The sequence below is a fragment of the Falco rusticolus genome, chromosome 3 (genome assembly GCF_015220075.1).
Source record: "Falco rusticolus isolate bFalRus1 chromosome 3, bFalRus1.pri, whole genome shotgun sequence".
NCBI lineage: Eukaryota > Metazoa > Chordata > Aves > Falconiformes > Falconidae > Falco > Falco rusticolus.
The window spans coordinates 11,811,002-11,832,709 of NC_051189.1; the positions used below are offsets into that span (position 1 = coordinate 11,811,002).

Here is a 21,708-nt window from a genome sequence, read left to right on the forward strand (position 1 = left end):
CCGCTATGCCTACACGCCCATCCCAGCACAGCCTGCAGGAGTGGCAGCTCTGGGGCCTGCCACTGCCACCTTGCGACAAGAGAAGAAAATGCAGATGCCTGGTCCCAGCCCATTTCCCGAGGAAGGAAGGGAGGAGTTTTTAGTATTATTTGGGTAGTTTTTAATTTTCGCTCTTTCCAAAACTCGGGTTTCATAACCCTTTGATTTCAACCAGCTTTAAGATGAGATATCTCCATGTGAAAATAAAAAAGGGAGAAAAATTCAGTCTATCTAAATCGCCTTGAACAAACCATGAGTTGAATTCCAACAAGAGTAGCTGCACCTTGCGCTTACAAAGAGCCTGAGCACTGCAAAGAGTCACATACAAGGTGCCACAGTACCGTATCTATTGAGTGCTTATATTTCGGTTTTATCATCTTTCATCTAATAGTTTGGACCATGATACTAACTGGGTGCAGTTCCTGAAACCAGCAGGTTTAACTGGTCTCAGCTCAGGGAAGGTTCCTGGTGTGAAACTCAGACTCTCATGTGAGTATGGGTGACTGCATCCCCACAATGTTAGCAATGAGGAGACAGAATGGGAGCCAGAAGCACCTGGTGCTCAGGGATAACAACAACTTGACATTGCTCTGATGCAGGCATGACAAGAATCTGTGTGAAATACAATACACCCAGTCATTGTTTGTGTTAATTGGCATGGAGAGAGAGAGCAAGGCATGCAGCTCACACCTCTTCCCCCATGGGTTCCTTGCTGTGTGTGCTCCATTTTAGCCATGCTAGCTTAACTCCTTCTACACAAAGGACAAGATGTTATTAACTTATTGGCACCTTGGCTGGCCAAGTGTCCCTGTGTCACAGGAAGGCCAGATCACCAAACGCAAGGAGACCAAGGTACATTGCACATTGTTTTACATCTCTTTTTATTGGGAGATCAGAAGCAGGAAGATTGGAACATGTTCCCACCACCATGCAAAGCACCTCCCATCTTTCCAGCCTCCTCCCATCTCGCCTGCTGCTCTGGTCAGTGTTGCAGCCTGGAGGTGCCATCTTCCCTCTTGCTCCCCGTGGCTTCTCATGTGGATTTCAGTACCCATGGACTGGGGAGGAAAGGAATGAGGAGGAAAGAAAGGGGAAAGGATTAGCACTGGCAGGAAGGTGGAGCTCTCGATTCGATCATTTTCTTCTTCCTTTAGCACACTCAAACTTTCATTTGCAATCCATCTACTTACGGTACTTTGCGTGATGCCTCCACATCCACATCAAAACCAGAAAATGGACCCATTTTCTGCAGCCTCCCTTCCATCCCCACAGCTATTTCTTCCTCCAAAACCCGTGTTTGCCATGACTAGAGTGGAGACATGTCCAGAGGGACAATAAAGGGCAGGGATGGAAAGGCAGGAATTCTCCCACTTCAGACCGATTTGCTAGCACATGGTGTCTCATACCCTGAAGCAATCAGCATGATCTTGGAATGCCAGTGAGAAACGTGTGCAGAGCTAACTGAAACAGAAACACTGCCAGCAGCCCATGTTGTTTATTTACCAGAAGTATTTTCAGGCATTTGGTATTACTGTAACTCTTAACAAGATTCACCTGGAAATACAGACCTTAATGAAGGAAGCAGCTCTATTCTGTGTCAAAACATGAATGGTCTCCCCTCTTAGATCTGGAGAAACAGCATAATTTCCCTGAACTTTCTGAACACCTGAAATGTGGGAGAGACCATCCTGGGCCTGTCTAGAGACAGACAGGTCCCCATGGAGCAGCAGGAGCAGGGACCTGGGCGGCAATGTGAGAAGAAAGGATGGGAACACCAGGCAGGAGGGAGGTGTAGCCTCTTAGGGGCAGGTTTCTTCTGTGACCATCTGCTGTGCAATGCCTTCCAGTCCCCAAAATACTCCCTGTCACCACTGATGCCCTCCCATCCCCAAACCCACCTGTAAGTGAGGCTGCAAATATGGATTGCAAGAAGGGAGTGCAGTGGAGAAGACTCCTTCCCAGGAAGGAGATAGTCCAGGCTCAGGGTAACCAGAGAAAAGGAAAGCTATTTTTATGTCTTTGTTTCAAACAGCCTGTGGCTGTTCCTATGAAACTTCCGAGAGCCCATTGCTGTTATTCTGCACATCTTACATTCCCCAAGGAACATAATCTCCTTCTCCCACGGGATCCAACTGGGCTCCCAAAAATAATAAAGCTTTAAACAAAAATTAGAATGACACGTCTTTGGAAAGCAGCATACATGCTCCCCAGTTCAGGAGAGCAGGGGGGAGACTCCAGAGCAACCATCCCCATGTCTATGTATCTGTGTATGCATGTCTACAGACGGGAGCAGGGCCAGAGCAGCCCCTCCAGCACTGCAGCCCCAGGGAGCTCAGGAAGAGGAGCAGCTGCCCACTGACACCCACACAGGGGCCATTATGTACCCAAAATAGCTGCCCTCTCCAACAAGAAAGAGTGCAGGCTCGCAGGACAAATCCCATCTCCATTCCCAGTAGGGTCACGGGCAAGTCAACGATATTTATGACTATTGAAGGCAAAGACAATCCCTGTTCTTTATCCATCACCACGAAGAGACTCCAATGGCCTTGAGATGGCATGTATGGATTTATCCCTCCCTATATTCTATAGGCTCAGCCTCATGTCTGTCCTCCTTTTGACCAGACTGCAACTCCCAGCCCTGGGCTTTGAATCCAACCCAAGAACTTTCTTTTCACACAAAGCAAGAGGTAATATTTGTAATATCTGCAGAAGCATCCAAGAATTTTGTTCCGAGTGTAACTTTTTTATTAATTCCATATATATTCGTTAGAGTATAAGAAACAATATGTACCATACACTACATATATCTATGTTAATATATTTAAAGGAATCAGCGTTTCTTTATGCTGCTTATTCTTTTACAACAATGGTAATACACGATTACAAATCTCACATATGTATTAGTAAAATCAACATCTCAGTGTAACCATCTTAGTGAAATGAGATCATCCAGCAAAGCTGAAATAAAATGTGTCAGTATTTTTTCTGCAACACTCTATTTGCCTTACTATATTTTCATGAAGTGTCTCAGTTTTGATGAAACGGTAGGGTGTGGTCTGGAAAAAGTGTCCCCTCATAAAACATTGGACCTGGGAAGCCTGTTAAGCCTTTAATTTCTCAATATACACTATCAGAACAAAGCTGGACAAATTAAGACATTCAATCTGTCTCTGTTGTTTCTGATTCTCTGCTTTGCATGCAATTATCTGGTTAAAGGTAGCTTGCCCTTGGCTCCCTACTCCCCATTTCATGTGCTCCTTGACTTGTGAGGTCTGGGCTTCAAAGCATCCCTACCAAGTCTACAGAAGCCAGCAGATGGCAGGACCAACTCAGGGCTTCATCTTCTTGGCACCATGGCCACTCCCGAAGTGCAAGACTGGGTGTGTTTATCTCCATTCCAGTTTGATAGCCTCAGACAGCAGCTTTCCAGGGGCGAAGTAACTCCTCCAGCATCAACGAAGGATTCAGCGCCATCTTCATCCCAAACAGCTGAGACCCGCAGCGTCTCACCACTGAGGATGACGGTGAAAGCACGGCACAGCTTCAGGGTGCAAAAGCATTGGGATCACAAGAGCAAGGGCCTTGTGACAGGAGCATCTCCAAGCATCCAGATGTGCACCATATTTGCCTTTCCGGGAGACAGGAGAGCATGGATGCCTATACCTCATTCCAGCATGGAGGCTCAGCCCCCAAGACCAGAGCTACCAGGCTTCCCACCAGGGGTGGTAGGACCACAGCCTCCTTCATGGCAAATAGGGTCCCTGGGTCGTGAGTCATTTCAGATAATCCATAACTTGAGTAAACTAACACCAAGCAAGGACATTCTGTGAGTAGCGATGTGGATCATTTGAGTAATGATTAAGCAACTGGCCTTATTTGTTCTGGCTGTCTGTGCAAGGAAGTCACATCAGGTCTGTGTTCTCCAAAAGAAGAAATTGTGCCCTTTTACCAAAAAACAAACATCTCAAAAAAAGTTGGAAGAACTTTGTTCATTTTTAAGCCCTTCCTTTCAGCAAATGGCAAACCCAGTGAACCTGGGTGGAAAGGGCTGGTGCCGCAGTAAGCTTTGAGCATGTACAGACAAAATATAAAAATGAGAGCCCTTGCGACGTTGGCGTAGTGGTAGATGGCAGCAGCTGCCACTGAATTACAGCCATTTCTAGGAAGGAAGCACGGAAACCATTTTCTCATCAGCACGCTCCAAAATCTGCAGGTATTTGACTTCAGCCGTTCTTTTATTTTCCAGTGAAAACTGTTCCAGGATATTTTATGCTTGTACAGAGCAAAGCTGCCTCCCCTCATCACCTCTCATCCTGTCAGAAAAGGTGAAGATCTGAATTTTCTGCTGAGATTTCGATCTCTGATTCCATAGTCCAAGTAAACACATTCAGAGCACTTAAAGGCTGTCCCACCACTGCCCTAAAGCTCCAAATCAGGCATTTGGTTTAACAAGCCACCACTTATAATGCTCTATAAATGCCAGGTTCTTGCTAGGTATTTTCTTTCTGTTATTAATATTTATTATTACAGCTGCATATTTTCACGCCTTTCTCTCCTGGGCTTTACAGTAGTTGGGGTTTTCACATGATTTCTTGTGCTAAGGATTTGGAGGCAAAAATAAATTCTACAGTAGGACCAAAAATCGTGAGAGTTGGCAAACTGGTCACATGATGCTCGGGATTAAACTGTTGAATAACATCTCTTGTATATCTATCAAAGAAATCTTTGCCACAGGTGCCTGAAAGGAGAAACTGTAAATATCTCACCTTCCATATAATAAGCATACAGGCATACAGCACATGAGGAGGAGACAAAGACAAAGGGAGAGTAAAGAGGAGAAAAAAGCATCTCCATACACAATCTATTCATCATCTATAGGCTCAAGAACACACATGAACTGACCTTCAGATCTGTCCCCTGGCAATGCCATTAATATAACTTGTTATTTGTATAAGGTAAGTAGCCTGCTGAATGCTCTTTCTGCCAGCCGCTGCTCCCTTGCATAATCAACTACTCGACATAAGCAAACTCTGAAATGCTGAGGGAGGGAGATGGTGGTCACTGGAAGAGGCAACCAGGTCTCACAACTCTGCTCATAGCTTTAGCCCACAGGGTCGTCCAGTGCAGCATCCTCAAGAGCCTCATACGGGCTCGAACAGGCGTTAGGACACAACTATGCTAATGTCTTTTAAGTTTAGCTCTTTGCTCACAGCAGAGGTGTGAGGGCAACCGAGTTCAAAACCAAGATGCCTTTTACCAGGTGGCTAGAAGAGTCACAGCCCCACTACTTGCAAGGTAGCGTTCTCTGGGTGCTGCCTTGGTCTCACTACAGTATCTACTCACAGCAAGTGGTGAGGAACAAATTAACCCTGCAAATGAGGTTTCTAACCCTCTTGGGAGGAAGGCTCAGGCACAGGGAAGCTAGGGAATATTTACCCCATTTCTAGTAATTTTTTCCCATTTTCTCTGTGCTATATGTGCATAGCAGAGGTTTGCGGTGTACCTCAAGCCCTGTGGTCCCAGCAGGCAAGGGAGGATGCATTAACCAGAGGAAGGCACATCTGAGGACCAATGAGACAAGCGATGCATTCTTACCAAACTCATCACCTAATTGTAGGTCATGTCACAAAGACCAGTCCCTCCTGTTGTAAAGGCTGTCATTAGCATCTGTGTCATTTTAATTAAAAGATGGGGAGAAGGAAAAGGAAAAAATGCATAACCCTTTTTGTTGTAAATATTTCTAAACATCTGCACACCATCTTTCAAAAGCAGCTGTTTATCACACATTTAAGTGGGGACAGAGGTGTAACTGAACAGTGCGTGCAGCTTGAGCAGCTTTTGGTTTTGACACAAAATCAGAGAACCACACACAAGGAGGTTATGGCTAGAGTGTCAATGCTACACCTGTTTTTTGCTGCTAGAAGAGAAAAAAAGTGCAGTGCACCTCTGATCAATCAGTGGAAGTGACAGCAAGCTTTCGCCAGACAGTTTAAGGCTCAGTTTTGGGGGTTTTTTGTGTCTAGTAAGTCCACAGGTAGGCAAAGCAGGTAGGAAACCAGCTTGATGCAGATGGTAGGTGGACACATCTCCCATGGGATGGCTGACAACTTCCAGAAGCAACGTTGCTGGAAGATCCTGGGATCTGAGGGACAGCAGGAGTGGCAGATGTGGTGGTGAAGTCACCTTCTGCAGTCCACGTGACCATCAACCCATCAACCAGGGATGGCAGGTAGAAGCTAAAGATCTGAGTATTGATATCTTTGCTTTTGACTTCACTATATTTTGCAAACACACCTGTTGCCCTGGATCATTTACGTATCGATGTTATCGTCCAAAGTGGGGAAATCGAGACATCAAGTCTTTGCATCATGCAGCCTAATCTTTAGCAGTCCTGATCCCTGTGTGCTTGCTCCATTAGGAGTAACGGGTTTGCCTCAGACCCCAACAACTGGCATTTTTCACTAAAATGCACCTGGAAAAGGTGATTCCCAAGAGAGGTGACACAAGCTGGCTCAGGGATGTTTGTCAGAAAGGACAGCAACAGGGAGGAGATGGACTTGCTGCTCAGAGGTGAACTGGAAGGAATGCTGAGGTGAAGCACTCAAAAGCTGCTGGAGAGGGTAAGAGGCCCACGTGCCGGGCATAATATTTGGGTTTTCCATAACAGCATTTCAAATGTCTCTGTCTGGAGCAAGGAAACAGACACAGCACACGTTCCATCTCAGGTAACAACAGGAGCATGTTTATTCAGGTCTGGCACTTACAGAGCTCGGAAGGACAAGGTACACATCATTTGTTTTCCAGAAAAGTCAGCCCAGGATCAGAAGAAACAAAACGATTTTATAAAAAGAGACTGCAGCTGCAAGGGGTCAGGAATGTGTCTCCTTTCGGGTCATGCATTCCGATGCCCAGACCACCCATGGGCTGGAGCACGCCGGTGCCAGGCACCTACGCAGAGCGAGAGGCAGGAACGTCTGAACACTTGACCAGGTGGTGTCTGGGGTTAATTGGTTCTCGGCGAGTCCCAGCCTTGTTTTAACCAACCTTAGCAATGAGGGGGAGGGTATTAGGTATAAAAGCAGAAACCCTTCCAAAATGATCCACCTTTGCCAAGGAGGTGTGAGAGTGCAATGGGGTATATCCACAGAAGGAGGAGAACAGCTTGGCCAAACCGCCCAGGTCTCCAATGCTCGAAGAGCATAAAGTCTGGGAAACAACCACCTTGGAAGCCTGCTGAAAAGTAGAGGATCTCCTTGCAGACAGCAACAGAGAAGATATTGGCTAATGAGACCTGCAACAGCCCGTGAAAGATGGCTCTTCCTCAGCCAGCCCCATCACTCACGAGCCCTGAGGATGTAGATGAAGCTAATGAGGACCCCCAAGGCCAGTACCGTGTAGCTGGCTTTCACGCTGCTGGAACCACTGATGTTGCAGAGGAAAGAGTCGCAGCAGTAAACAGACGCAGCCGCTATGCCGAGGTTAATCCCAGCGCTGGGGCAAATGGGAGAGCATCCTTTGGAGATGGACTGGCCAGACTTGCTGCCTGAATTTAGGTTGGGATGGGCGGAAAGGAAGAAAAGCAAAAAGAAATGGGTTTAGAATGTTTCTTGGCTTTCTGATCACCTGTTCTGCAAAGGAAATAACAGAACTGAAATAGATGAAGTATCACAGGTGGCACAGAGAGGATGAAGTACTTCTCAGCGTCAACCTACGGAGAGTAATCTCAGCCAGCCCACACGATTCAAGAAACACCCATGATAACTTCCCACACAGACCCTAGAGATCATGCAACAACCCAGAGACACTACTTCCAGGCCATCAGCCAAAGTCTGGCCGCCATGGCTCCAGTGAAGAATCTCAAAAATCCCACTCAAGCTTGACCCTGGGACTCCTCAAGCGAGACAGGGAGCACGGGGTGTACAGAGCACCAGGGAGGCACTCATGAGCAAAGTCTGTGTTTCAAGCGCTGGCTGCAGGAGGTGCAGCAAGCATTTAGCAGCAGGAAATTGGAAACTGTTAGCACTGTGCTAAGACCAGAGGTTTGTAAAAGCTCCCAGCCTCCATTTGTGCACCCACAACCCACCCACATCACAGACCGTGCAACTCAGGCATGCAACACCCCTCCCCTCCTGCAAGGGAGAGCAAGGCAAGCCAGGCTGGGCTCTGGGCTCTGCAATGGCACTAGGAGACTTGCCAGAGCAGCCTGCTTCCCTTGGAGCAGCAGCCAGGAAGCACAGAGCCACCCATATCTTTCCTGGAACTTAGGGAGGAAAACTGCAAATTCTCCCTTCCTGGCAACCCCACTTTGTCCACGGAGAGCAAAGAAGCAAATGTGCGACTCAGGAACGAATAACCCAAATGCAGGGCAAAAGTAGGAAGGGCAACCCTGGAGTTTCCTACAGAGGAAGCCTGCAGCATCCTCCACGCTTCCACTTATTCATCCGCAACCTCCCCGCCCCCAACCAGAAATTCCCTTCGGACTCCCAGCATCACTGCAAGCACGTGGGCTTTAACGTGACTCTGTCTGGCAGCACGTCCCTCATAAAAATTCCCTTGGGATGGTCCAACATTCAGCTGCTAAGCAGAACTTTCCCTTTTTTTCAGCCAAAGGAAGGAAAGCCTTCCTGCAGCTCAGCAGGTGACCCAGGAGAGCAGCCAAGAGGGGCAGCAGAAGGTCCTGTCACCACTCACCAATTCCCATTCCAACATACGTCGTCACGCAGTGGTTTTCATTCTCCCCACACTTGACAGGCTTCAGGCAGGCCCAGTTGGAGGACGCATCCGAGCAAGAAAAGCAGATCAGCGTGTGGGCTGCAAGAGAAAGGCATACATCGGTTAAGGGCTGGTGGGAAGATCTCCTCGCTTGGTGGTCCCCACCTCTAGCAAATGGCACGCGCTGCATCTGGCCACAGCCACCCTTGCTATTTCAGCTGTATCAGCCTGTGACAGGTTTTTTCCAAAAAAATTGGCCAGATGAAGTGTTCAAGCATAAGGGATACATTTTGAGCTCTTGGCAGGATCAACTGTCAGCTAAAGCCTCAATACAACCACAGGTCAACCCAGTACTTTATGGCATGCTCCTGTTTGCACCAAGAGCGGGTTCAAGCTACAGCCGCCAACTTGAAACAAAACAATAGAAGCATGTTCAAACCTGCAGCCTGGAGCCTGAGATTTGGGCTTATTCAGCTCAGCTACTGTGGACACTGATGGGAAATGCTCCAGGCATGCACATGGGTTTGAGCCTTCTGTGACCTGGCCTTTGGCAGCAGGGCACAAAGCTCAGGCTACACTTGTGCTAGCACATGTGGTGGAAATGATTTCTCAGCTAGAGCAAGCCCAGCATTGCAGCAAGACCTGCAAGGACTTGCACTGTCCCACTACCCAGGGAGTCACAGCACTATGAAGGCAGCATATGCAACCAACCTTTTTAATCTGGAGCAGGGGGATAGCAAAAAAAGCATGCCTTCCTTCATGGCAGGTCCCCTAAAATGGTTTATCCTACACCAGCAGGATGGACTGCACCAGCTGGCTCCCATCCCTCATCCTTCAGATCTGCCCAAGAAAGAGGAAAGATTGGAAAATAGCATTCAGTTGTGGGAAATGGTTGCAGAAACAGCCTGGACCAGTGACTCAGCAGGGACATATGCACTTTGCTGTGGACAGATGATCCTCCCTGTACTTTACATATAAGAACATCATATCCACACTGCAATTGTTGACCTGTATACACAGACAGATCAGGTCTGTTCCTGATGTTTCACGGACTCTGATTTTTGAGCACTCCAACAGCAATTCCTTCCATGAGGCACTGCCCTTCTATTTTACAGGATGCAAAATGGAGTGGGAGCTGATTCAGGATGGGAAGTGCAACAGCATCATTCCTGTTCCTACCACTTTCAGCCCCACCACAAGCAGATTATCCTAAGAACATGAAGTTGGTGAAGCCCTGGGAGAGCTTGCTGAGGCTCAGCAGCCCCTTCATGGAGTGTTTTGAAGACTAAGTTGGATAAATATTGGTAAGCAGCTGTCCCGCTCTTCCATGGGACTGCATGACTTCTTGTGGTTCTTCTCAGTCCTGTTTCTCTCAGGAATTGAAAAGCTTTTTTATGAGAAAATTGGTGAAAAAATAAAACTGTTGTCAGACAAATTACTTTTGAGCAGCCACAGCCAAGGCAGGGAAAGAAAACAAAAGCATAACCTCAGGAAAACAGATTAAAGTGGGTTAGTGGGAGATCCTGAATGTCACATCAGGGCAGCCATTGACTCTGCTTTGGAGACAAAGCCAACACCACAACCCCCTGAGCAAGAATGCCATGGATTGTGTCATACATCTTCCAACAGTCTGCAAACGATCCCTGCAACAAAACCAAGTTACCTAAAGTATGCCAGTGCAGCAGCCACAACAGATACACAGCACCCAGGATTACAGGGCCACCAGTTGAGTCAAAAGCCCCAGGAGAGATTCGTCAGTGGACCTTGCTTCTAGATCTAGGAGACAGGGAGGAGGATGAAGCCAGCCATTGAGTCTGCACCTGTCATTGTCCCTTGCTGAGCCCTCAGAGCGTTTCCATGGGTTGGCCAAACCTCAGTGTGGGACCTCAGAGAGAAATCCAGCTCTCTCCTGCTCCCTTGTTCCCAGCATGTTTCTGCTCTCAAGTCTCAGGCGACCTGTCCCAAAGCCTTTGCCTTGCAACCACCCAAGGGCAAACTGAGGAGGCAAATTGACTCATCCCATTTCACAGGAATTGTCTGCAACCAGGAATGAAGTGGATTACAGGCTTCCTGTGGGCATGATGGGAGGACATATGTCCTCATATCTATTTGCTCACTATGCTGAACACATGAGTCGAGTGGTGCAGTGCTATTCATTAAGGCTTAAGAGGTTCCAGATACAAACACATCACAAATATTTGCTCATGCACATGAAAGTGCTTTTAGGCATGAAATTCTCTACCACGTGACTAAATCTATGCTCCTACCACAGCACCTCCTACCTGTCCCCATGTTTTTCTCTGTCACATTTACGTATTACCCCTTGTCTTAATATAGACAAAATCCTTCCAGAAGAGGCAAGTCTTTTAACATAGTTTAAGAGAAGAAATACACAGTCGTAACTAGTGCCACTTTCTGCCCCACCAAAACAGATAACTGAAAAATCCACTGCAGAGTTAAGAGAGCAAGCAGGCTGAGTGTTTTAAACAAAAGGCACAAGAGGAGTGGCATAATTATTTTATGCAGCTGGAGACAGAGCAAAGAGTTGGAGCTCAAGGCTACCAAAAAAAAAAAAAAAAAAAAAAAGCCCAAGACTGAACAATGCAAAAGGGAAGCCTCGTTTTCACCAACTAGAAAATGCAGCGTTCTTGCACAGGAAGAATTTATGTGTTTATTTGTTTGCTGCTTAGCTCCTTGGAGGAACAAAGAGCTCCCAAAACAGAGCAGACCATTTGGGGGGATTCCTCAGGTAAGAGGCTGAATCCATTCTTGCAAGGGGAGGGGGGGGGGGGGGTGGAGAGCAGCCTGTAAAAGCCCACTCTGAAACTCAGCAGCACCAGTGGAAAATGCTGTTGCTTCAGCAGCTTTCATTCGGTTCCTACGCCCAACGCTCTTTCCTTTTCCACTGCACTTAGACGAGATCCTTATTTATACACCATATGCAAGATCTTAAGGGGACTTTGAGCAGGTAGTAAAGCTTTTCTGCAAGACTCCCTCGGATGCGCTGGAAGCATTTGGGGATAAAGCTACCTGCAACAAGACTAAGAACTTACTTTAAAGCTGAACGGTTTTTTGGAGGAGGGAGGAAATGAAACCTCTTATTGCCTTGGCCTGGACAACCCATCCTCCCAGCTGGAACGGAGCATAAGTCAGCTGGGCTCTGATGGAGAGCCAAGGCTTGAATTGCCAGTTGCTTCCTGGAAGTCACGGGGGGAAGGGGGCATAGAAAGAGCAGCAACCAACTAGTTTCTTTTCACCGGTGTCCTCTGGAGACAAGAAGAGCCCGCGATTCCTGAGCAGAGCCTCACAGGGCCCAGAACTCTCCTGTTTGCTCTTTGTTTGGCTTCTCTAAGCATCAACATATGGAAACAATACAGGGCTCTGCACGGCCCCATGGAGTTTGGATAGTCAGAAATGGAGTCGCCGGGAAGGCGGGGATTGCAGACCCTGCGACTTGGCCACAACTTGCAGTTGTAACACCCAACAACACGAAGCGTGCTCTCTCCCCTGCTTCGGTGGCAGCCCCAAGATGCACTCCATGGGGTACGGTCCCTTGGGGGTCACCACCCACACGTCGGCCACCGCAGCCTTCCCTGACGGATGCTGGGGGGCGACAGCAGGAGGCAGAATCACGAGCGGCTCTGCCCAGACTTTGCTCCATCAGCCATTGCCAGGCTGGGCTCCATCTCCCCTCCACCCTCCTTCCCCTCGGCTGCATCTCAACCCATTTCGGCGCCGTTATCCCGGCTCGCTGCACCAGAAAGGGGGAGCGGGGCCGGCCCTGGGCTTTGTTCGAGCTGCAACTGGGAAAAGCTCCAACAAAATACCCACATGCACAGCTGGAGATGCACACCTATACATACAGGCACTGAAGTTCCTGCTCCGAGAGGGATCCTGCTGCGAGGTAGGTTTTGGAGAGCCACCCACACACACGCCCCGCGCCAAAGCCCGGCACGGCTCAGCTCTGTCCCCCCAACCCCTTTACAACCCTCACCCCCGCTCCCTGCAAAGCTCCAACTTCCAGAGCCCCCCTTGCAAGACGCAGCGCGCACACGCACGCACGCACGCACACACCGCAATTTGCACCCAAACCCAGGGCTGGGGAGCGACTGGGGAGAGGTGGTGGTGGCTGGGTGACGAGGGCATCCCCCCCCCATCCCCCATTACCTCTCTCCACGCACAGCACCGCAGCCAGAACAGCGAACAGGAGCGCCTTCATGGTGCGGCGGTGGGGCCAGGAGTTGCGCAGGGAGGCTGGCGGCGCGCAGAGCTGGCGGCAGGGCCGGGCGCCGGGGGTGGGGAAAGGCCAGAAGCCCCGCCCCGCGGGCCGGCCCGTGCCCCGCGCCGCCTCCCGCAGCGCTTCCCCGGCCCCGCCTGGTTTCGTTTCTCCGCTCCGGGGAGCCGGGGCCGGGGAAAGGGGAGGGCTGCGCCTCCGCGGCTTCTCGGCTGGCCCGCGCCTGGCCCGCCGAGGGTGCTTAATGCCTTGCGGGAGCAGAGCCAGCTAGCCTCTGGCCCTGCCGCAATGGCTTTCTCCATCCACCTTTCGGGTCCCTTCTATGTGCCTGAGGGAACAGACGGGAGTAGGAGGGCTCCCTGTATACCGGACCCCACTCATGCACAGCCCTTTTCAAGTGCAACCCCCTGCATCCACGACTTCCTCCACCCACGAGGACCTGCTGTGTTCGTGTCTCCCTCCTCTCCTCCACGCATCTTCACTCACAGATTCCCTGAGCACATACACACACCCATACACCCCCACCACCCTGTAAACACACCTGCCCTGCCTGTGCAAACCCCTGTGTGCAGGGTTCCCTTCAGGCATGGACCTCCTGCATGTAAGGCCCTCTGAATGCGCAAGCCTGCATGACACCCTCTTTCCATGTATAACCCCTCCACCTGCACAGCCCCCATGCAAGACCCAAGCACACAGAGAACCAGTTTCCCTAGCCGTTTACCAGACCCTAAATGGGATGACACATATGGGGTTGGGAAGCTTGAAGGTAGGAGGGCCCAGCAGCTGGTGTGACACAGGACAGCCTGCGCTGCTTGGCAGGATTGTGTCTTCAGAGCATAGGACAGCCCACCAGAAAGGTTTGTTGGAGTGGCCCAGGTTCAGTAGATCCCACAGAAATAGCTGTGTCCTCCAGGAAATAAGCTGCAGCAAGGGCGCTGGGGGAGGCACCGCGTGAAGCTGGCTGTCAAGGAAGTCTGGGATGGAGGAGATGGTTGGTGAGCCAGCAAGAAACAAGCAGGTTTGACAAACTCTGTATGCCACTGATGGGTTTAATTCTGCAGAATCAGCATTTCCTGGCAAATGCATCTGCCAGAAGAAATTCCAGCTTCTGTCTTGTCAGAGTGCATTCAGAGTCCTCTTCTTGAAAAACAAATCCATGCCTGCAAACCCCCACTTCCCTATTCTTTTCTGTGGCTCTTTTTTTTTTTTTTTCCCTAATCATTGCCAGTTATTTTAGGAGGAACTGACTGTGAGCAGTGTGTTTCTGTGGTCTAATATCTTCCACTGAAATGAGCTGCTGGGACTGTTTCATTCTCTGGTTTACAAATTAAATACTTTAAAAATGGGAAGTTTCAGTTTTGCGGTAGCCTGTGCAACTGTAGTTCACATACACTCACAAGACCCCTGTCTCATACAGACCAAGTTCAGGTTGTGTATGTGAGAGTCGGTCTGGTTTTTTTGTAGCCTACATCTGAGCAGTCTCACAGCATTTATCTCAGTTTTGAGATGAAGCACCTGAGATTTAATTTCTGTGTATCAGGAAGGCACAGCACATTCCTTCAGCTCTCCTGTTCCTTTGATGTCTTGCATGCTCCCCTATCCCCACCAGAAGCCTACAAGGGCCTACAGCTTTCTGGGTTTGTCCCTCATACAACTTTAACATTATTGGTTCCACTGTTTCATGGAGAGGACCTGCCTGCTGCTAGGAAGGAAGAGAGAGGACCTAAGAATCACACAGGGGACAAGTCACCATGGGATCTGGAGTTATCCCAATACAACTGATGTTACAAATTTGTTATTAGTTAGAATTAGCAACCATATTTGTTTATATTGAAACACATTTGATCTTATAGAGTTATTTTAATATGAATATAGAATTATAAGAAATATTGTAGTGGAGTTTGTGTTTGCACAACAACCGACAGCTACAATGAAATCCTTTGTACAGCCCTGTACACTAGGTCAGAATCACCTAGTAGGAATGATTAGAACTCAGATAGCAGACTTAAGATTCAAGATGACTGGATACATTTTTTACGTGTAGACTAGGAGAATGCATTGAGATGTCAAAATGCAGAATTAATGGGAACTGGGGAGAGTCAACTGGAACAACCCGTAGATACCTGCCAAGAAACAGTTACCTTAAGTAAAAGGTAATTCCGGCAGGGGGAGATCGCAACCACCAACTCATGTACCACCTACCCAATAGTACCCCAGACCATTTCTAGATCTTTCTAAACTTTACTGCGTAGAATCGGATATGGGAGGAGAGTATGTTAATGATTTTCAGGAAATATTATGTTTATGCGTGAATACTTAATGAATATGTATGAATAAGTTCTATATATGGTGTACGATTTTGAAGCTTGGTGTGCATTGATCGTGAGAGGACTCACTCATGCACCCGGCCATCAATAAATAAGTGTCTGCTTATCTACATCACATTGGTGTCAATAAGTTCTTCATTCCAAGATTTTGGTAACACTGAAATGGCTGCAGGGGACAGGACAGCTTTAATTACAGGATGCTGCAAATGAAAGAGCTTGGCAGAGCGACTGGGGATGAATTTGCTATGGTGGAAGATACGCCAGGTGAGGAAGCTCTTCTGAAAGCCTGCTGGTCTAAGCCCACGTCTCCCACCTCCTCACCAAGGCTACAATGTGGGCCAGCAGACTTCAAAGCTCAGTGCAGCAGCTCTGATGGCAGGACTTTCTGTTCTAGACCAGCACACAGCAAAACACCACACTGAAGGTTCCAGACTCCTTTTGCAAGTTGTTGGAGGGCTTCATTGAACTGTTGGCTTCATACTGTGAATGCAAGGCAAAAAAAAAAAAAAAAAAAAAAGTCTCTTCACAAGGAGATTATAAGAAAGGCAGCATGGGTAAAGTCTAGCAACAGGAATGTGGTCTGTATTGGGGAAAGGTGGATAAAGATACAAAAAATACACTTAAGGGAAAAGGAGATAAGGAAGCAGTTGGGTCATAAAGTGAACTGGTGCTAGAGTAAATATTTCAAGGTCTACTTGCATGATGGGGATGAATGGCTAGTTTTAAAACCGGGAAAGATGAAGAGTATGGCAGCTGCCTTCATGGGTCAAGGGAGCAGGGTAGCAGGGATGGGTGCAGCAATTAAAACTAGAATTACTAGGTCTGCAAGGTTTTGGTGCTGAACAGGCACTTTAGGAAATTGAGCTTAAAATGTGGGCCTGCTAAAAGCTTGCTCATCTTCTGTGGAGCTAGACAGTTTTCTTCACTCATCTTCTGTGGCACGCAGAGAGTTTCCTTCACCATCACACTTCTGTTTCAGGGCTTGGGCAAGACTTTCTGAGCCTGATCAGGGCTGTGCTTGTGGGTCACTGTGAGGCACCCAAGCCCCAGTCCAATTTGCAAATGAAATGTTTCCCCAGTTAGTGAAGCAGAGTTGTTTTGTGGAGCAAACCTGCTAAAACCACTTTGCATAGATGCCACAGAAAGTGGACAAAGTCCTTTCCTTTGATTTCTAGAGACGAGAAGTGCTCAGTCTTCTCTTCTGAGGGAAAGGATAGAGACTGCTCTATGGAAAAGCCCTGTCCCACCTGCCAAAGCTATCTCTGTATACTGATACTGATAACTGGTACTGTAAAATGTGGAATATCAGTTTGGCACGGCGGAGGACTGCAAAGACATGATCTGTCCTCTGGCCTGAAAGAACAGGAGCCAAGACCTCCATCCTTGCTGCAAGGCATGTTTCCCCTCAGACAAACAAGGTTTTTTTTCCCAGAGCAGTCTGCTGCAACGTAGTCATGCCATAAAGGCCGTCACTGCCCCAAGTGCTGGCATAGCCTCCTACACTGCAAAGAGTGTTGAAGCCATGATGCAGCATCCCCAAGACTCCTGTTCATATTGTCTTGCTCCACCTGACTGAATGAGAGGGGTTGGCTTCATACACCAGCCCTTCCCCAGTATTCCACTTCTGGATTTTTCTCCTCCTGAAGCCCATTTTGGTTGCTCTGCATCAGACCTGCCCAGCAGACTTTCAGGAACATTCTTGGATCATCCAAGGATGCTCCAGACACAAGTTTTTCAGGGGCAAACCAATCCACAATTGCTTCTTTGAGCCTTCTTGCTGTCTACAGGGCCAAACAGCTCACTGTCCTCTGTCACCTTGACAGGCATGACTGTCCTCTGGCACTCTGACAGGCACCTTCTGCTGCAACCTGTGGGAACAGACCTGAGATAGCTCTTAGTTAGCTACTGAGTTTCCTGAAAATGGGTGCATAACCAGGCACCTTTTTGGACTGCAATATTTACTGGAACAGGACCTTCATCTGCCCACTCAAACCACAACCTGCAGTCACAATCAGGCTGTCAGATTTATGAACTTTTATTTCTGGTTGATGTTAACATTTCCGTTTTCCTTCTTTCCTGGAGTGGTTAAGGTGAAGGTGGTTTGCTGGCTGGTGCATGCTCAGTTGGTATTTGAGAAATCAGCATTCTTACACCTCCTCCTTCCAGAGTCTGCATGACTCACACTTCGTCTTGCTTGTTTGTTCCAGGCTTTTGACAGCAAAACAGTTGTGAAGCTTTAAGCAGGGGTCATTACTCAGGCAAAAAGTTCAACTGTGATTGCTGCTGTGATGTCTCCAGGCTACTGGAAGTGTGCTGGAAGATACATCCATGTCTGGAGCAACCAGGGTACCTCCGAAGAAAGGTTGCTCTAGAGTGCTCCAGCATTATAAACTGATTCCTCTACAAATGGGCTCACGTTGTCATGCCCTGTGTGCATGCATAGGCCTTAACTGTCCTGACCAGTCTCACCAAGGACCTCTATTCAGCCTGTGCCTGTGGGTCCAGGAGCCCCATTTAAGCTCAAGCCTGAGCCTTTCATCCTTGCCAGGACTATGCCATATGTGTGCCTATCTCCAGCCATCACCTGGATGCTGTAGGTAGTTTGTCTCCAGCTCTGTTCCTGGCCTTGTGTTGGCCACAGGGCTCAGGTTGTGACCTTGTCCCCAACTCAGCCGCTGGATGGCCCTTCACCTATGTAGTAGGTATGCCTGTCTCCAGCCCTGTCTCCATCTCCTGGGAACACTTTGGACACATGTTGTAACCTTGTTTCCAGTCTTGGCCTCTTTTGAACCATCAGTAAGGTTCTGCAGCAACCTGCAAAGGTTCCTGTGCCTGAGAGCATCTCCTTTCCCACAGCATGGACCTCATCACCTGGTGGTTTTGGGGAGAGAGAGGCTTTTCAAGCCCTTCCCCATCTCTTCCACCAACGATTTGCCTCTCTGTAAAAAAGGAATTCACAAGGCTTCAGGGAGACTGCACAAACGGTGCCAAAGCTGCAGACAAGGTGCTGGGCTTGTGGAGCTTTGCAGTAGAAATGTTAAGTTTGATATGAAAGACATAGGAGTTGGAATGTGCAAGTTTGTGAAAGCACCTAAAAGAAACAGCAGAGCAAGGGTTAAAGGGAAAGGCGTGTGCTGACTAGACAAAAGCATGCTCTAGAGCACCCGGTGTTTGACTTCATTCAGATGAAAAGGAGGAATAAACTGACCTTAGATAAGAGTCTCCAGAGGAGGAAGAACTGGGTAGGAGCCATAAAACACCCAGATAAAGAAAACAAAAGAACTGGGAGCTTCAGGAATTTCACCTAAGAGAGGCAAAATAAAAGGAAAATGGAGCTAAACCGGCTTTCTCTCTCCAAAGGCTGTAAAAGGCAAGTCCAAAATCAGTCTGTTGTGCTCTGCCAAGAACCTCAGAGGCATGGTGAGAACTGCATAGCTGTCATCTCTTGGCTACCTGTGGCGCAGCAGTGACACTGGCCAGATCACCCAAGCACACACATGTTGGTGCTTGTGAGACAGTGATCAAACTAAAACTGGAAGAATGTGTGTGAGAGGGCAAAATCAACTTTGTTAGAGATTTTTTATGATAAAATTGCTTTCTTCTCCGGGAAGATCTTGCAGTAAGTTTTATTACACTAATTTCCTGAAGACTGCATGTGCAGAAGGGAGTTTCTTGTTCCCAGGAGCAGTGTCTGCACGTTATCTAATTGCTGATTAACATCTAATATTGGAGCAGGCCCTGGAGCTGGAGGCAGGTCCCAGATGAGCTATTGTGAGCATCTGGCACAGAGCCAGTGCCTGTTTCCTGGCCTTGCTGGATCAAGGAAGATTGAACCCCTGTCACCCCCATGCATGATGACAATGCTTTGTGTGGTGCTTAGGGATTTGTCTAGGTGAGAAATCAGCTGGAAGAGGTGAAAATTGTATGTAATTCATATTCTGCAGGGTTGTATCTCCACTCACTGCCTCAGCACTACTATTGCTTTTACTGTTGACTGAAATCCTGGGGGTCCTGGAGGTGTTTTGAGGGTTAAACACCCTTTGGAGTAAAGTTCCTACATGATGTCAGTGGAAGAGCATCTTTGGGTCACCTTTGCTGCTAGACATTGCTATGTATTTGGCTTTGAGCAACCCGGTCTAGTGGAAGGTGGCCCTGTCCATGGCAGAGGGGTTGGAACTAGATGTCTTTAAGTCCCTTCCAACCCAAACCATTCTGTGATTCTTTGATAAAGCAAAGTCAAGCCTGAACATCACAATTCTGCTTTAGTGAAGGGAACCAACACCCACAAGAGGTTCATGGGAATGACAGAAAGGAGATGGAGAGAATCGGGAAAGGCAACTGAGTTCATTCTCCAGCCCCAGTGAGACACCAATGAGATGCTGAGGACAGTATTTTTCTATCGTGCTTTGATGCATCTTGATAATGATGCTAAAGCTGCTGATGCTGGAGGCAGTTCTCCAGCTCTTCACTATACATCTTCTGATTCTATCAAAAAGCCCCTTGGCTGCTGTGTGAACTCATAAGCAAAAAGTGGGGAGAATGTAGCAGCCCAGGTCCTCCCTTTGGAGGACAGACTGGGAGGATCTTATCCTGTCACAGACCAGTTCACACCTCCCAGTGCAATGTGTAAGACTTTTCAATAGATTGCAAAGTTCCAAGAAGGTTGCCTTCTTTTTCATAATTTTCCCCACAAGTTTGACACATTAAACTTGTGATCTGTTATAACACCCACCACAACTTCTTTTTCTGCCAGATTGCTGCAAGGGAGATTACCTTCTCATCCTGTATTTGTGCAGATGACAGGTCCACAGTAACTGTAGAGCTTTGTGCTTGTCCTCACTAAATGACATCCCCTTTCTCAGACTACTGCTTAGATTTATTGGAGTCACCCAGAATTCTCCTGTTTCCAGGTTCTCTCATTTTGCCATCTACAAACTCAATGGGCTTACTCTCTAATCCGTCATTCAAACCAGTAATTAAAGCACCGCATCACACCAGAGCCCAGGCAAGCCACAGATGACCCTGTTTAATAGATCATTCCCGTTTGATAGCAGACTGTTGACAGTTATTTGCTCATGATTTTAGCTAGATTGTGTTTTCTTAGTTCTGCTTATGAGACTTGTCATGTGATATGCTGCCAAAAGCCTTATTAACACTGAGCTATGTGACAGGTATCACTTTTTACACTAACTACAGATTTTGCCATCTTGACACAGGTGGGAATAACACCCATCTGTCACAATGTTCTTGCTGTTCATACCCATCTCCTTGATAACCCCTACATCACTGCAAATTTTTTTATGATTTATATCAGAGTTCTGTTCCAAGGCTGGGGTCTGGGTTGACTGTTCTGTATGTCCCCTGAATGTCCTCCATGCCCTTTAAAATGATGGATGCTGCATTTGGTGGTATCCAGTCTTCTGAAATACCCAGGTTTCCCTACTGTGAAGAAACAGGAGCAAGTCAAACAGGCTGGGTTTGGTAGTTGCAATGGATGCCAAAGATTTCTTTACTCAGTGTCTTTGGCCTGGACACCACTTAGTTTGGCTCCTGTCCCTCACTGATGTGTATATTGAAAACATCACTTTTTATTTGCTTAGACCTGTGCCCTGCTTCATTTTAATGTTCTTGTTTTGATGTGTTAGTTGGCTAATTCATGCTAATCTCATGAACATCTGCAGCAGCAAAATGGCTGTGCTACTCTTGTGTTAGATGTGGTTAGTGTCTCCACACCCGTCTTTCCTCTTACACTGCACGTACTGCGGGCTAGAAGCAAAGCCACATCTCCTGACTCTGGATGTGCAACTCAAGTTGTTGTAAGATTGCAAAACAACTTCTAACATTGAAGTGGCACCTGGATGCCTTCTCCCAGCAAGCACAGCTAAACCTGGAGAGCACCACCTACCAAATGTCACGCTGCAGCTTCATTTGAAAAGGCAAATGTGACTAGTTCTTCCATGGAGGAAGAGGAGACTTGGCTGTCTGTGCCTAAACTCCTGGACCACAGGAGCCCTGATCTTCTACCTGCACCTTCTTCCAGTCCAGGGAAGGCAGGTACTGGTGTGAAGGGAGCTGTGACCTTATCATTAGGCAGACCAACATGTACCCCATTTCTCACCCCAACCAAGGACAGCTTTTAAGTGTCCCCCTTTCTTCTTTATGAAAGAGTTTCAGTGATTTCCCACACAAAGCACCATCTCTGACAAAGTCCATTCATAAATCCAACCTCCATGCTCACTTTTCAGAGACCTTCTCCTTGTTTACAGCTGTGGGCTTTCAACCCAGGAACCAGGTGGGTGGTGTTATGACTGGCAATGCAACCAGTAAACACAGTGAAAACCTTAAGGCACTTCACCTGCAAAGGATCAATCAGTGTAATCTTGGCATGGTCAGGTG

At 47.9% G+C, this 21,708-nt stretch overlaps 1 protein-coding gene across 1 annotated transcript; it reads right to left on the minus strand.

The window, feature by feature from the left end:
* Positions 1-6,758: 6,758 nt before the first annotated feature.
* On the minus strand, positions 6,759-13,052 carry LOC119144774 (lymphocyte antigen 6E). Its single transcript, XM_037380546.1, has 3 exons — positions 12,919-13,052; positions 8,731-8,850; positions 6,759-7,582 (listed from the first exon to the last, which is right to left on the minus strand). The coding sequence occupies exons 1-3, from the start codon at positions 12,968-12,970 to the stop codon at positions 7,374-7,376; spliced, it is 381 nt and encodes a 126-aa protein (XP_037236443.1). The 5' UTR covers positions 12,971-13,052; the 3' UTR covers positions 6,759-7,373.
* Between the last annotated feature and the right edge of the window lie 8,656 nt (positions 13,053-21,708).